The 17035-nt window shown below is 48.0% G+C and overlaps 1 protein-coding gene across 16 annotated transcripts in view; it reads right to left on the reverse strand.

Annotated features, from left to right (window-relative positions):
- Positions 1–17035, reverse strand: part of DYSF (dysferlin) — a 226753-nt gene that overhangs the window by 139041 nt on the left and 70677 nt on the right. For all 16 annotated transcript variants that reach the window (XM_066378029.1, XM_066378031.1, XM_066378025.1 and 13 more), the window contains 4 exons: positions 15443–15569; positions 12657–12760; positions 371–439; positions 190–233 (listed from right to left, as the gene is read on the reverse strand). In XM_066378029.1, the coding sequence (XP_066234126.1) occupies positions 190–233; positions 371–439; positions 12657–12760; positions 15443–15569 (344 nt within the window). The remainder of the gene's footprint in view (positions 1–189; positions 234–370; positions 440–12656; positions 12761–15442; positions 15570–17035) is intronic.

The raw sequence follows: 17035 nt of genomic DNA on the forward strand, positions 1-17035 counted from the left end.
CCAAGCAGGTCTGTGAGTAAGCTTCCCGGGAATGGCCCACACCTTCTCCTCTTCTGCCTCCCCCAGAGGCAACTGAGTCACCCAAACGCTCTCCCACTGTGTGCTGACTGAACTGAAGGAAACTCAAGGACCCAGTGACCCCTGAGGAGAGGACAGCCACCTCTAAAGACCCTGAGGCTCAGAACTCACCAGTCTATGATACGAATCCTCATTTTCTCACACATGGAGGGAAACTATAGAGAGAAGAGATGCAAGTTGGTATTGGAGTTCTTTTGAAGAATCAGAAGCCTGGGATGCAGGCGGAATGCGGAGGAGGCCAGCAGCCCGGGCCCCCCCACCCCCGGGCTGGGCCTTCTGGGGCGAGGCTCACCATGGCGGGCAGCGTGATGCTCTGGTTCCACTGAGGGTTGGCCGTCTTCTCCAGGATTTTGCTGCAGAGCTATAAAACACAGAGGTGGATGGAGCTTTGCAGGGACTCTGACTCCTTTGGGGACCTCAGCCAGTGGCCATTCTCTGTCATGCTGGATGTTGGGCAGATAAAATGTATTATGCTCACTTTGTTAAAGAGGCCGTTGCCCAGGTGATATTAATGTGTGTTGGGGTGGGCTAAAGGCAGGCAGAATCCTTGTAGCCTGGGGCTTGGTTTTGGGATTAAGCCTTTCCTACCCTTTTTGGTGTAAGGTGGTACAATCCTATCATGCCTCGGAGAAGTGACTTTGTATTAAGAGACTTCCCTATTATGTATATTGGATTAAGGGTTTGGATTTCTACACTATAAAATGGAGGCAGAACGGGACTTGGCGCTTGGTTCCTGAGGTTAGCATGAGAGAGCGGAGAGAGTAGAGCCAGCAGCTAAAGGAGGCCACGTGGAGGAGGCCAGGAGAAGCAGCCAAGATGGCGGAGTGCTGAGTGAGATGCCAGTTTGTGTAGAGTTTGTATCTGGGATAAGGAAGGAGATGGGGAACTGAGGAGAAGAAGGCTGGTGAGCTAGAAACCTTTGATTCTAGGAAACTCGGATAAATCAGTAGCTTTGTGAGCACTGAATGTGACTGGGTTTTGGAGCCCAGTGTGTATTTTTACTTGCCCGCCGGGTGCAAGGTAGGATTAAAGGCTATGGCCCATCAGTTTTTGGCTCCTTTATTTCTTTACCGACTGTCCGAATCCAATGCGAACCTGCATGGGCCAGGCGGCTCTGATAGTGGCCCTGGCCCTGCCTGCTGGCTTTACACTGGACAAAAGACCCTGATGCCCGGGGCCGTGTGCAGTGGGCCCAGACACAGGGAATCTTTGCAGTAACAAAGCTCAATGGTAGGTCAGACCCAGAGCTGGGAGGCGTCAGATCCAAAGCTGGGAACAGATTGTCTGAATGCCACAGCCCTTCACCCTTAATTCATATTTCTGGCTGGAATTCCCCCTCTCCCATCTCCCATTATGGCCATGACCCTAAAGAGTGGAGCCCTGAACCCAGACTGGCTTCCCATGAACCCTACAGCCTGAGGCAGTCCCTTTTGCCCATCAGCCCAGATCACCTGCCCCTTTGGCAGACTGTGAGCCCTAGGAGTTTAGAGATGGGGGAAGGAAGGGGGAGAAGGGAGCTGAGGGGCTGGCCCAGGGCCTTGTGAGAAGGGGGAGAAGGGAGCTGAGGGGCTGGCCCAGGGCCATGCAACAGCATCTGAGAAAGAGGGAAACTAAGTGAGCATACAAACCCCATAAGCCACAGTCTGCCTTAGGTCAGCCCTGCTCTGAAGGCTTGGCTTTCCACAAACAAGAAACCTGGCAGAGATGGAAACTGGGTCCAGACCAGCCACTCGACTGCTCTGCTCTGCCCTGGAGTCCCAGGGTGGCGCCAGGCCCCTTAGCCAGCTCAGGCCATCCGGTACCCTCGTGGGGCAGCAGGTAAAGACTCAGTTTCAGATATATAGGTCCTGTTGGTTTGCATGTCCTACATATACGAATATTGAGCAGCCTTTTCAGAGCATTTACTGTGGGCCTGGCATCGTGTGAAGCATTTTTCATGCATTGTCTCATTTAATGAGCAGCTGACCTAGATCAGGGGTTTCAGTCCCTCCGTGAGGCAATGGTGCAGCCAAGAGTGTCTATCCTTAGTCCCCCCAGTGCCAGCCCCTGTCCCCACCCTCCCCGCTTCTTGTGAGAAGAGCCCAGGCAAAGGCTGGGGCAGGGATGGGTGCCAGGATGTAGCTCTTGGGAGACCAAACGGAGAGAAGTGAGCCCAACAACCCGACAAAACAACGGGCAGAGTGGGACACAGCTCTCCGGAATGTGTTTACAAAGGGTTGTAAAGCACATAAAGAGATGCTCGACCTCCCTCGTAGTGAAAGAAACCCAAGTAACATGAACAAAATACTACATCTCATCTGTCAGGTGTGTAAAAATCTCTCAAGTCTGGCTGTCCTCCATTGGCAAGGCTTTGTGGAAACTCGATCCCTCCAGAGGGCAACTGGCCACTATCAAAACGACAAATGCAAATGCCCTTTGACTAGTTCTACTTCTAGACATTTCTCCTACAGAAATGCCTGCGCATGTGCAGAGTAGCTAACGCCTGAGGGTCTTCACTGCGCATGACTTGTGCAGACGAGGATTTGGACTAACCCAGGTGTCTAGGTGTCTACCAATAGTAGATGGGTTAAATCAGTGGTAATCAACCTGGTCTCTACCACCCACTAGTGGGTGTTCCAGCTTTCATGGTGGGCGGTAGCGGAGCAACCAAAGTATAAATAAAAAGATAGATTTAACTATAGTAAGTTGTTTTATAAAGATTTATTCTGCCAAACTTAGCGAAAATCCAACATAAAGTACTTGGTAAGTAATTATTATTATATGCTTTAACTTGCTGTAACTGCTTTATAAATTTTATAAAGTAGTGGAGAGACAAGATGGCGCTGGAGTAGGCGGACGTACCAACATCCACCTCCCAGAACCAAAGTGGATTACAAACTAATTTTAAGAACTATCATCTGGAAAAACCAACTTTGGACTAAACTAAGAGAACTCTTCAACCAAGGAACACTGAAGAAGCCACACAGAGACTGGCAGAGGAGAACAGAAGCTCCTTCTCCACACATGCTGCAGATGGCTTTTCCAGTCTACCTGAATCATTACCAGCTAAAAGCAGCGGTCATTGGGATTTGGACGTGAGCTGCAAAGTATAGAATTATGACAGCAATTCCAGTGCCATGCGGACTTTTCCTGGACTCCTGCTCCTTGTGACAGCTCCTAACAGACTGAACTGGGGTTGGGTTGCATTTTTCAGGAATTTGGCATGGTGTTGGGGCCAACTTGGACTTGGTGAACATGTTAAGGACACTACTCTTTTATGGATTCTTGCTGTATTGGCCAAGAGTTTGCTTAAAGGCTTTAATCACTGCAAAAAATAAAAATAAAATAGAAGACTGTATAAAGAAGATGTGGCACATATACACCATATACTATCCAGCCATAAGAAATGATGACATCAGATCACTTACAACAAAATGGTGGGATTTTGATAACATTATATGGAGTGAAATAAGTGAATCAGAAAAAAACAAGAACTGCAGGATTCCATACATTGGTGGGTCATAAAAACGAGACTAAGAGACATGGACAAGAGTGTGGTGGTTACGGGGGGCAGGGGGAGGGAAGGAGGGAGAGGTGGAGGGGGAGGGGGAGGGGTACAAAGAAAACTAGATAGAAGGTGACAGAGGACAATCTCTCTTTGGGTGATGGGTATGCAACAACTGAATGACAAGATAACCTGGACATGTTTCCTTTGAATATATGTACCCTGATTTATTGATGTCACCCCATTAAAATAAAAATTTATTTATAAAAAAAATTTATAAAGTAAAGTTACTTCCCTACTTTATAAATCACCATTACTGTGGAACTGGTGGGCAGTTAAAAAATTTTACTACTAACAGAGATACAAAAGTGGGCGGTAGGTATAAAAAATGGGTTAAATAAATGGTGGTCCATCCACACAATGGAGTATTACGTGGCTCTAAAAAGACTGAGAACTGCTCTATGATATAAAACCATCTCCAAGTCACTCATTGGAAAGCTAAGTACCAAGGATGTCACATACAACATGCAGCCTATAATTAATACGGCTGTGTAGTACATTTGAAAGTTGTTAAGAGAGTAGATCCTAAGAGTTCCCATCACAAGGGAAAAAAACACTGTTTTCTTTTAGGGTGTGGCATCTGTATGAGATGATGGATGTTAACTAAGCTTATTGTGATCATCATTTCACAATCTAAGTCAAGTCATTACACTGTAGGCTTCAAATTTATACAGTTCTGTATGTCAATTATAGATCTCAATAAAAACGGGAAAATGAAAAAGTAAGGGGCAGAATAGTAAATACAATGTGCAAACATTTGTGTTAAAAAAATAAAAGGTAAGAATGTACAGGCCGACTCGCGCGCACGTGCGTCATGAAAGCAGAGTGACGCGCAGCACAGACCACAGCGGCTGCTCTGCCCTGCCCGGCAGGAAATGAAATGAAGCTGTCGGAGGAGTGCAGAATGAGAGAGAGTTGTCCTGATGGATGACAGATAGATGATAGATTAGACAGAGAAATAGACTGAGAGAGATAGACAATAGATGTATATAGATATATAATCAATGCATTACAAATTTCAAAAATTAGATGAACAAAATTTTAAAAGTAAAAAATAAAGAACTCTTGAAGCAGACACAGCTGAGAGACCCTGCCAACACCATCCCTGGAGCAGGAAGGCCGCGCCGTCCCCAACTCCCAGGAGCCATGCAGGAAGTCGCAGACCTCCTCACAGCAAGGGAAGCACTTCGACCTGACTGCCTCTGAGACAGCCACTGGGTGGCGGGCCTGGGAACCTGAGTAACAGCTGGCCCCAGGACCACACCCAGGCCAGCACTGCCTCTGGGCCTAAAGTCCCCGACATCCTTCCCACACCCTGTTCCACTCCCCACACTCAGCCAAGGCAACACCAAGCTCTTCTCCTTCTCTTCTCTAAGCCATTTTTTTAAAAACCTTCCTTCACTTGCTGATGGAGTGTAATTAGTACAAATTTTCTGGAGGGCTATTTTGGCCACCTTCATTAAATACTAAAACATAGCATGCCTTCTGACCAGGTTCTAGAAACTTCCTTATGGAAAAGCAGTCAGAGTGTGGACAAAGATTCCTGTACACTGATTTGTCACAGCTTTGTTTATATATAAAAGAGGAAAATTGCAACAACATAAAAGAATATCCAAAAATAGGTTAAATATTATGTTATATTCCATCTAATGGAACAGTATACAGTCATTATAAATATTGACTTCAGGTCGCTGGACGGGTAGCTCAGTTGGTTAGAGTGTCATCCAGCTTTGCAAAGGTTGCGGATTTGATCCGTTGTCAGGGCACATACAAGAATCAACCAATGTCTCTCTCTCTATCTATCTCCCTTCTTCTCTCTAAAATCAATAACAATAAACATTTAAAAAAAAAAAAAAAAGCCCTGGCCAGATAGTTTGGTTGGTTAGAGCACTACTCCAAAGAGCAGAGGTTACTGGTTGGATCCCCTGTCAGGGCACATACAGAAACAAATTAATGTTCATGTCTCTCTCTCTCCCCCCTTTCTCTCTCTAAAATCAATAAAAATAAACATTAGAAAAAAGAATCAACCAATGAATGCATAAATAAGTGCAAGAACAAATCGATGTTTCTCTCCTTTCCCCCCCTCTCTCTAAAATCAATCAAATAATTTTTAATTGATTTCAAAGGCTATTTATAACCTAAGGAAATATTAGATGAGAAAAGCAGTTTACCATTCTGCATAGGTACAGTTGATTCTCATTATTAGTGGTAGTTACATGTTCTTTAAGTCACCAAGAACACTTAATTAGCGAATGCTGAACCTTTGCTCCTAGGGGAAATACAGGGTTAGTTAGGTTCACAACATTTTTATCAACTAATCAATACAGAACTTTGTGTTATGTGGGTTTCTGTTTACAGGCATCTTATTTAACATGTACTGTGGATTCATTAACGTTGATTCACGGTCCACAGCGCTGTGCCTCATGCCTAAACGGAGCGTATCTAACATGGATTTTCTCTGTGAAGCCTCTCACTGCCTTCTTGCACTTAGGAACACTGGAGAAAGCACATCAATACTACATTTAGGGGCTGTTCTAAACAGTGAAATCGCCAATAAAATGCGAAAAACGTGTCACCAAATAGACCAAGAAAGGGACACATTTACAGGATGAGACCTGGAACAATAAGGCAGACGTCACTTTGTCCCAGCTCAGCCGACAACACCTGGGTCAGCCCACTCCAACCTGCTGCCGTTCCGCACCTGTGCACAGGTGATTCGTGAGCCCTGAGCACTGATTTTGAAGTTACAACCACTTTTAGCAAATGGGTAAATTTTCAAATACAGAATCTGCAAATAATGAAAATCAACTGTAACCTGAATGCAATTTTCTTTACAGGGATGGGGGGGCATAAAGCCAACAGGGGGAGTGAGAACTACAAAAAGGAAAACATAGTAGGAAATACACACAAATGTTAACAGTAGTAGTTGTCTCCAGGGTAGTGTAGGTAGGGTACCAAACTACGATTCTTTTTTCTTTGTTTGTTTTCCTTGGGTTTCTCTGATTGTTTTCAAAAATTTTTTTTTTTACAATTAATAGGTTTTATTCTTGTATTCATAGAAAAAGAAATTTTTGTTTGTTTGTTTGTTTTTTGTGTTTTTTTTTTCTTTTTTGAAGCTGGAAACGGGGAGAGACAGTCAGACAGACTCCAGCATTCGCCCTACCGGGATCCACCCGGCACGCCCACCAGGGGGCGACGCTCTGCCCACCAGGGGGCGACGCTCTGCCCCTCCGGGGGGTCGCTCTGCCGCGACCAGAGCCACTCTAGCGCCTGGGGCAGAGGCCAAGGAGCCATCCCCAGCACCCGGGCCATCTTTGCTCCAATGGAGCCTTGGCTGCAGGAGGGGAAGAGAGAGACAGAGAGGAAGGGGGGGGGTATGGAGAAGCAAATGGGCGCTTCTCCTGTGTGCCCTGGCTGAGCCAACCGACCAGGGCCGAAAAAGAAGTTTTAAAGCCTGTCACTCTGCCCTCCAAGTATCTACACACAGACACACATCTCTATCTCTGTATATCTCTCTCTCTCTCTCTCTCCTTCTCTCTCGCTCTCTCTCTCCTCCCCCCAGCAGCTTGGCCAAATCAGGTATGGTTCACATCTTAGACAATAGTGCCACCAAGTGTCCATAAAAGGAAATGCAGAAAGTGTCAGAAGGGTGGGTGGGCACATCAGACACTAAGGTGAAATGGGAAAAAGTGAGAGACAAGCAGACTGAGAGAGAAAGACAGGCAGAATGAGACAGGAAGTAAGGACAGCAGAGAAAGTGTGGAGGAAACCACAACGAAGTGATGTGGTGAAAGGGAGGTGGAACACAGAGGCTTGGGACCATCAGGCTAAAGCTTTCAAGAGGGCAGGTCTCAAGCACCTCCTTCATAAGCCTCTACCTTCTAGAGGGGAAATGGAGGCTGCAGCTTCTCACATCAGCCCAGCCACCAATCAGCTTTACATATACAGTCCCTTACCTTGGCCAGGTTTCCTACCTCCCTCACCCTCCTCAGACATTTGGAGGAAAAAACCCCAATACCAGCCATGGGCATCTCAGAACAGGAGACATAGGGGGATAAAAGCATTGACAAGGACCCAGGACCGACCTGAGGCCCCAGCACTCCGAGACCTAGCTCCAAAGAAAGCCACTGAATTTGAAGACAGGTTGGTCTTGGCTGTAACTGTCATCAAAGCATCCTACCATCCTTGGGAATGTGGACTAAAACCATCTCAAAACATGACTTTCCCATCTATCAAACTGGAAAATTTGGTCCCAGTCCTTAGATTAAGTGTCCTGCAAGAGTGTACAGCAAGACTTCCTGCTTCCTTCCCGCCTTCTTGTCACCATCCTTCCTGAGCCAGGAAGAGGGCATCAGACCCTGATCCCTAGCCCACACGCAAACTGCACTTGGCTAAGGACCCCAGTGAGCACTTAGGCCTCACTGTGAGTGAGTTTACAATCCAAGTCACCTCTCCCACATACATCTGCACTGAGACACAGTGTTAGACTGGGCATGGGGAGTCAACTTCCCATGGTCAACTTCAGGACTGTTCATATATCCCCCCCATGATGACTGATTTTAACACTTAGAATTAATAAAAATTATTGAGGTCCTATATTAATACTCAAAAAGGCAGAGGGGGAAGAAAGTTCTTCTTAACAGAAAAATGCCAGCTGATAAACAGAAGGAATGATAATGGGAAAATCACCATTTTGCAATCCCAAGTTCATGGAGGTCAAGGTTGCATACAATATTAGGTAAGAGGTTGCAGGAAAACAGGATATCCGCATAGCTCCAAGCTGTCACCCACAGATTACTTGCAAACTACAAAGAGGAGCATGTACTTTGACAAGGAAGAAATCTGGAAACACCACCTTAACCAAGTAATCAAACAATCATCTTCCTGGTGTGATGCAACATGATGCATGGAACATCACCTATGATGCGTTCTTGCCAAAGTATTTCATTTGAATCAAATCTGGTCTCGAGACCGAAATTCCAGTTTACAGGAAGTACATGGCCCAAAGGAACAAGTTAAACACCAAAATGAAACAACCAGACAAATTCAGTACATGGACAAATGGCCTGGGCTCTTCAACATTTCAATGTAATGGGGAGAGAAACACTGGGGTGGGGAGGTGTGAAAGACATGTACAGAAGAGACTGTGACACGTAACAGCCAAAAGCAAAGCACGAATTCCATTTGGGGGATAATCAGAGAAAATCTATATGTACCGGTAACTAACAACATTAGGAAATAATTATTATTTCCTAGGTGTGATAATGTTATTGTAGTTATAAAGAATTTTCTTTGGTCCTGGCTAAAGCATCATCCCAGTGGGCCAAGGTCGCGAGTTCGATCCCCGATCAGGGCACATATGAGAAGCAACCAACAAAGGCACAACTAAATAGAACAACTAGGTGAGACAAGTTGATGCCTCTCTCTTGCTCTTTCTCTCAAATCACTGGAAAACTTTATTTTAAAAAAAATTTACTTTTTCTCAGGAGATGCATGCTAAAAGTCTTTAGAGGCAAAGTCAACAACTAGGTTTCAAATAAATTAGCCAGGAAAAGAAAAGTATCTCCTTCAAGAGAGAGAAAGTAAATGCCACAAAATGTTAAAACTTATTTAAGTGGAGCTCATACCAGTGGGCGAATGTTTACTGAACTATGCTTCCAACTTTTCTTTATGTTTTAAAATAAAGAGCTAAAATAAAAAATAGAATAGGCCCTGGGCGTCTGGCTCAGTGGTAGAGTGTCGGCCTCGTGTGCAAGAGTCCCGGGTTCGATTCCCAGCCACGGCACACAGGAGAAGCGTCCATCTGCTTCTCCACCCTTCCCCCTCTCTTTCCTCTCTGTCTCTCTCTTCCCCTCCCGCAGCCAAGGCTCCACTGGAGCAAAGTTTACCCGGGCGCTGAGGATGACTCTGTGGCCTCTGCCTCAGGCGCTAGAATGGCTCTGGTTGTGACAGAGCGATGCCCCAAGATGGGCAGAGCATCGCCCCCTGGTGGGCATGCCGGGTGGATCCCGGTCGGGCGCATGCGGGAGTCTGTCTGACTGCCTCCCCGTTTCCAGCTTCAGAAAAATACAAAATAAATAAATAAATAAATAAATAAATAAATAAATAAATAAATAAAATAATTAATAAAGTAGTAAAGAATAAGAAAAAGGTCTATCATTTATATATAAGGAAAAATCCAGAAAGCCACCAAACATGAACTTTGTATGGTGCTTTTCAAGTAATTGAATTTAATTTCTCTGTATTTTTTTCAAAATTCCTTGACAAATATGTACATCAATAATAAAAACAGGCAGCCTGAACATCAGGTAGAAGGGGGAGGAACTATGAGTATCCAAGTCCTGTCCCAGTCCTGAAACCTCACCTGAGCCTCATCGATGAGCCCCGCCCCCTGCCCCCAGGCTCCAGGTCCTGTCCCAGTCCTGAAACCACACCTGGGCCTCATCGATGAGCCCCGCCCCCTGCCACCAGGCTCCAGGTCCTGTCCCAGTCCTGGAACCACACCTGCGCCTCATCGATGAGCCCCGCCCCCTGCCCCCCAGGCTCCATTCCTGGAGTTCAGGGGTCCCTTTGGTGGTGGGATGGTCAGGCAGACCCTGCTTCTTTCCAATATGAATTTAGGGAGAGATGCAGCAAAAGGAAAACTACAAAGTGTTGTGAATGGGAACCCATACCACTTCCACACACACACCCCTGCCTTCCAGTGTTTATTGTTAAATTTTTTGACTCTTCTCCAATTGTCCTAAATCTCCTGGTTGCCTCAGGAGCAAAGGAGGTGTCAGCTGCAGGGCCCCACCCTCTGTCCACCCTACTCACTTCTCAGCCCTCTCCTCTTCCCTGTTCCAATTTTCCCACCAACCCCCACGTCATCCGACTCAAGCCACCTAGCCCTGGTGGAACTCTTCGAAAGGTTGACAGGACCTGGGAGGGTGCAGACCCCACCCTGACAACGCCCTGAACTTGGCTCACAGCCCCGAGGCTCCTCCACAGGGGGGCTGGGAGCTGAGCAGGGGCAGAGTCTGCTCCCACCTGTGTGTCATTTTCCCACATTTCCAGGCCCTTCCACCCCAGTTTCTGCTCTGAGCTGCTGGAGTCCATAAGTGCCGGTTCTTACTTCCACACAGGTCGGAGAAACAGATGCTAACAAATATGGGAAGAGAATGGAAAACAGGCTAAAAGAGGGCCATGCGTGTGGCGGCTTGGGGTCTGAACTAGTCCCCAGCTGTGGGAAGCTGGACGTTGAAAGATGCAGCACATTTGGGGGGGAAAGGTCGGGAAGGGCACCAGGGCGCACAGGCATGAGCAAGGGTGAGAGGTGTGACCACGTGGGGAAATGAGAGAGAGGGCAGATGAGAAAGGACACACAGCCACAGAGAGAGCTGCGTGGTCTGTGCAGTAATATAAACAAAGACACTTTAAAATAGAGCTAGAGCTGCCGTGCCAACTGCCTTGCATGTCTTATAACACCTCAAACCTTGGATTGTTAAAACTGGGCAAATTAACCTTTAGACTGGGTATAAGCAACCTTATGTCCCAACACAATGTTTACAATAGTGCAAGAAAGCATTTATTGTGACTACTGGACATCAGTCCAGACTAAAATTTTAAAACAGTTTAGAATCAGCATCATAGGTTATATCTGTAGCAAAAGAAACGCCTCCCTTCTACTAATGCAATTGTTTCCCTTCCCTTCCTCATAAAGACCTCCTGCCTTTGTCTCCTGATCAGAACATTATGTGGGCTTCTGGCTGAATCAGAGCTTCCCAAACACCTATTCTTATTGCTCTCAAATAAAAATGTGTTTGCCTCTCACTCCCCCCCCCCCTCACTTTGAAAGGCCCTTTTTATTTTTAAGTTAATAATACCCTCACAAGAGCCCTCCCAACTCCATGATCCGAGTCCAGCTGCAGTGCTGTATCTGTCCAGTAGGTGTGCTGTTCTCTCACTCCCACAAAGACCACGTGGGCTAATATTGACCATGGTGATGAGGAAAGTTTGACTGGGCAGGACCTGGTCAGCCAGGTTATGCGTTTTGAGCTTTACTGTACACACAGGGCTATGTTTTAGATTGAGTGTTCTGGTGACTTTCTACTGGGAGAGCCTGAACAACAGCAGGGACCCCAAGCTGCTGTGAGGTCCTGGGAGGAGATGACAGTGGCTACGGGGGCAGAGAGAAGGGACGGGCCCCCGGACATGTTTGAGGTCGAGGGTTAGGAGTGGCATGTTTGATGTAGGGATGTTTTAAAAGGCAAAAATCAATGCAAGCCCACGTTTTCTGCCTTTGATGGTGGTACCTGGTTAGGATGGAGGCTCCTGGCAGTGGGCAGGTTGGGGCAGAACATGACTCTTTTAAAGGGCCCAAGGGGCAGCAGATAGAGATACAGAAGGAAGCACAAGAAGTCTGGGGCAGTAGAGAGGGTCAGAGTTAAAGAGAGCTGTGGGCGTCCTCCTGTGGAGAGGTGACGGCTGAAGCTGGAAGGGGCCAGTGCTGGGGGCCTCCATCCTCTATGAGGTGGGATGGAGGGAGGGCCCAAGAAGAAATCAACAGGGACTAGAGAGACCGCCCTGCCTCTGGGCAGGAAGGTGGGCTGCAAGGAAGAGAGGAATGCATGAGTGATCCCGGGGGCCCCGCCCAAGTGGACTTTGTCTGCTCTACCTCCAACACACAAAGTTTCAAAAATAATCATTATGTTTTTATTACATATTTTTTAAAGTTTTCCTATCTTTGTCTTCATATTTAGTTTCCATGTAGTTGCTTAATTTCCCCCCAAATATTCCTGTATCTATGCATTGTCCATCTGTCTTGTCTGTGTCCCTTCACAAATATGCATCAATCTCAGACACCGCAAGCAGACCATCCACATGCGTGAGCCTTGCAGCCCAGAGAGCTAGGTCTGTGAGAGTGCCACCCTGAGTCCCACGTTCGGCCACATTTGCGCGCACACCTCTGATGGGGGTCGCCTAGGACAGCAGTCTGCACCCTGTCCTACACTCTGCCCTTCCCTGAGAACCTTCCCGCTTCTTTGCTCCTTACCATTTTCCCTGCAAAGCTGACCTCCATGAAGGGATCCACCAAGTTCTTCTTGTTACTGTCAAAGCCAAAGAGCTGCTTCACGTTGTCCATCACGGCATCATCCACTACAGAGAAAGACATGCTGGTCACTGCCCATCTGCTGTCCCGCCTCCAAACCCCCGACTTTCCATGGCACCCAGGAAACTCTCAGGACAGCAGCTCCCAAAGGCCCCGCACTACTTCCTCACCCAGACCCCAACACGTGGTCACTGCCCCCCCCCCCTGCTCTCGATGTCTTTCAGAACAGGTTCGCCAACTGATTGGTTAGAAATCTACATCAATAAGGGCAGTAAACACCCAGAAGAAAACTGGAAGTTTTATAATAATATCCCACCACAGGCATCTGTTTGACACTTTTCTTTATATCCAATAGCACAATGATTTACCAAAGGTTAACCAACAAGTCAATTCTATTCTTTTTTTAATGAATTTTTAATCTATGTTTCTCCAAACAAATATTTTTCTAAATTAGCCATATTTACATATAGAGACACATAGATAGATGATAGATAGATAGATAGATATGTACGCGTGAATGTATGCATATTGATGTGTTATCTATAACACACATATGTATATGCATGAGAAAGCAGAGGGAGAGTTAAAGATCATAGTCTCGCTATGTCTACATGACTACAACAGATAACAATGAACAAATACTTATGTCCTATTTACCCACATATTTTGTTTTATTTATATGTAAGCAACATTGCAGAGAATTAAACATAGAGCACCTTCACCTTCAGCAAAGCAAACATTTCTATTTCTCCAGCTCCCTTTGGAATCTCATCAGCTTCACTCTGTGTAGTTTTAATCATTAAATGCAGATTAAAACTCTCTCGGGCTACAACACAGACCAAATGTGATTCCTTACAGCACTCCCTGGAACAACATCTTTCCTTCCTCAACCAACAGCATGGAGATGGTGCATTTTGAAGAAAGGCAAGCATCACCCTGCCGCTTTTTTTTTTTTTTTTGCATTTTTCCGAAGCTGGAAACGGGGAGGCAGTCAGACTCCCGCATGCGCCCGACCGGGATCCACCCGGCATGCCCACCAGGGGGCGATGCTCTGCCCATCTGGGGCATCGCTCTGTTGCATCCAGAGCCATTCTAGCGCCTGAGGCAGAGGCCACAGAGCCATCCTTAGCGCCCGGGGCCATCTTTGCTCCAATGGAGCCTCAGCTGCAGGAGGGGAAGAGAGAGACAGAGAGGAAGGAGAGAGGGAGGGGTGGAGAAGCAGATGGGCACTTCTCCTGTGTGCCCTGGCCGGGAATCGAACACAGGACTCCCGCACGCCAGGCCGACGCTCCACCACTGAGCCAACCGGCCAGGGCAAATGCAGAATATTTTTAAGCATGCATTTTAATGACCATTTAGTACCCATTACTTATCTAAAGCTTTCCCCATGATTTTGGTTCAGATAAGTACAGAGGAACCCATTTAATTTATTGATGTCATTAGCCAAAGCAGAAACCCTCAAACAATTAACTTATGCAAAACTTGTAAACAGAGATCCAAGTAGCCTGTGTTCTCACTGACTCTGTCATGAACAGCAACTGGCTTATGCCACCACGCCACACTCCAAAACAGTGGCCCAGTGGCCTCCAATCCACAGCACAACTGAACCACCTCGGGGGCCTTGCAAAACTACCAATGTTCGAGCCCTACCCCAAACCAGGTCAATCTGAGGCACTGGAGATGGGGCCCAGGTGTCTGTACCTGGAAGCTCCTCCAGTGATTCTAACATGCAGCTTGGGTTGATACCCATAGTTCTAGAATATTCAGTATACATAAGTCCTCCCTTAACGTCATCAATAGGTTCTGTGACTATAAGCAAACCAACATATAACAACGCCAATTTTACCATAAACTGATATAAACAAGAGTTAAGTTCGCATGGCACCTCATCAACATTATAACAAAAGACGTTGAGCAAAACGACATTATTCGAGGATCTGCTGTAATTCCCCCAGCATTTACTGAGCACACAGGATGGGGCCAATACAGAGCTAGCCACTCTGAGAAACCAGGCAGTGGCCACACTGGCCTTCCTGGGAGGATGAGGACATGCAACACTGGAGGGACCCACTGTTTCAGTTTGCCAGGGACTGAGTGGTTCCCTGGGGCATGGGACTGTCAGTGCTAAAACCAGGACAGTCCGAGGCAAGTCGGACACCCGTTCTTCATCTGTGAAGACACCGAGCCCTTCCAACATTTCAGTGACTGCTTCCCCAGTCCAGGGTCTGCCGACGTGCAGGCTGGGCTTCCTCAAGGAGGAAAGCAAATCAATGAGGTCCAGCCCTGAGCACAGAACAGAGAGTCCAGACGACACTAACTCCCCAGTGAGAACTAAGAAAATGGGTCCATAGAGGCCGAACAGCCAAGCCAGGCCGAGGGGGTGCAACACGGCACCGGAGCAGCTATTCGTCTTAAGATTTCTTGCATCTGTGACTCTACCAGCATTTATATTACTTTTCACTGATTCTGATTGTTTTTCTGTTCAGAACAGTAAAAACCCTTGGGAAACCCAGAGAGGGGTTGAGGCTTCCCCAAAGGACACAGCGCAGGGAGAGCTGGGCTGGGCCCTGATCTAGTAGATTCTAGGAAAGAGGAAGCCAGGCCGTCGGGAAGCACAGAGAGAGCAGAGAGCAGCCCTCCATCTCTTTCCCTCCAAGGAGCTGATGTGGCCCAGACAAGGGTCCCCAGCCTATCCGGGGCTTTAGTCCCAGGGAAGTCACCAGACTCACTCTGTGGTAAGTCCTCAGCCCTGAAGACCCTCAGGCAGAAGTGTGCTCCTCGAAGAGCCACGCCGATCGGCCTGAGCAGGTTGCCTTCGATGTCCTCCTTGTCTTCAGAGGGGTCCTTTCTCTCGGGCTACAACACAGACCAAATGTGATTCCTCACAGCACTCCCTGGAACAACGTCTTTCCTTCCTCAACCAACAGCACGGAGATGGTGCATTTTGAAGAAAGGCAAGCATCACCCTGCCGCTTACTAGCGCATGATCCCAGGTAGGGTCCTCCCTTTGAGCCTCCTCCTCATATGGGCAGTGGAGACAATCATAACAAGGAAAGAGACCGGGAAGGGCAGGTAGAGTGAGATGGCAGAGGGTGCGAGCACATGGCAAAGCAGGCGGCAGAGTGGGGGTGAAGGACGAGCAAGGTGGGCAGGAGCAGAGAACGAGGGAGGTCCAGGAGCCCGGGTCCCCACTGCCGTGCAGCTGTGGCTCTCTAAGGGAGGCTGAGGCTGGAGCTCAGGAGGGAGGGGACGGTTTAGACACAGCCACCGTGCAGAATGAGATCAGGAATACACTGCACCCAAGTAAAGGAAGACACTGGCAGCACCCATGCCAACTAGCACTGCTGGGTGACTTCTGCCACCAAAACGGACCAAGGACTGGAGTGGACAGTGTGGTAGGAAAAGTAGGGGCACAAGAGATGCAGGAGACCGAGGAGCTCATGAGCACATAGTGAGATTTAGGATCATGGGGTCCAGGCTGGAGGGGAGAGTGTGGCAGGAGGGAGCTGGTGGACTGACTGGGACACTGAGAGGGGTCGGGGCCTGTAACCTCAGTGAGGAAGAAGTGTCATTCAGCAGGGTGAGCGAGGAAAAGAGGCAGAAAGACACCGGTGGAGAGGGGGACTTCCGAGCTCTGGATCTTAAAAGCAGTAAGATCAGATGTCGATGGCTCATCAGTGAGAACTTGTCACACCTCGTAGCAAAGATGAAAATCCACAAACCAGGACCCTCCCGGACCAGCTCCGCCAAGGGTGCGTAACAGCCCAGAGGGCCACAAGGGGTGGGGGGAAGGGCTGCCGTGGTCGGACAGCTGCAGTGAGAAACCAGAAGATGCTGCCCCTCCAGTCTCAGCCCCTCCTCACCCCCCGAGCTGGCTCTAAGAGGAGTGGCTTCATCAGGGAAAACCAAGGTTTCAACTAATAGGAAGAGGAGGAAGGATTGTTTCACAAACGAAAAACAGATTCAGAGATGCCACATAGAAGGAGCAGGAAGTACAGCGGCGGAGAGATGGGCTACAGAGGGGCAGGGCTGGAGCGCAGTGAGAGGGCGGGACAAGCGCCCTGGGGCGGGGCTGGTGCTCCTGAGCGCCCGCGGTCCTGCAGAGCGCCCGCTCCTCCCTCTCCTAACCTTGCCGCTGCGGATTCTTGAGCTTTTGTCATGAGCCAGCTTCCCATCCTTGAGGTCCGTATAGGACTTGCCCTCTGCCTCAACAATCACACGTGGCTTTCCCTGGGCAACTCCACCTCCCACCACCCTTCCCCCGGGGATCCGCTTCCCCCTCCTGTCTCTCCCCCTCGGCCTGGCCCTCACAGGCTGGGAAG

Source organism: Saccopteryx leptura, chromosome 3, assembly GCF_036850995.1.
Source record: "Saccopteryx leptura isolate mSacLep1 chromosome 3, mSacLep1_pri_phased_curated, whole genome shotgun sequence".
Classification (NCBI taxonomy): Eukaryota; Metazoa; Chordata; class Mammalia; order Chiroptera; family Emballonuridae; genus Saccopteryx; species Saccopteryx leptura.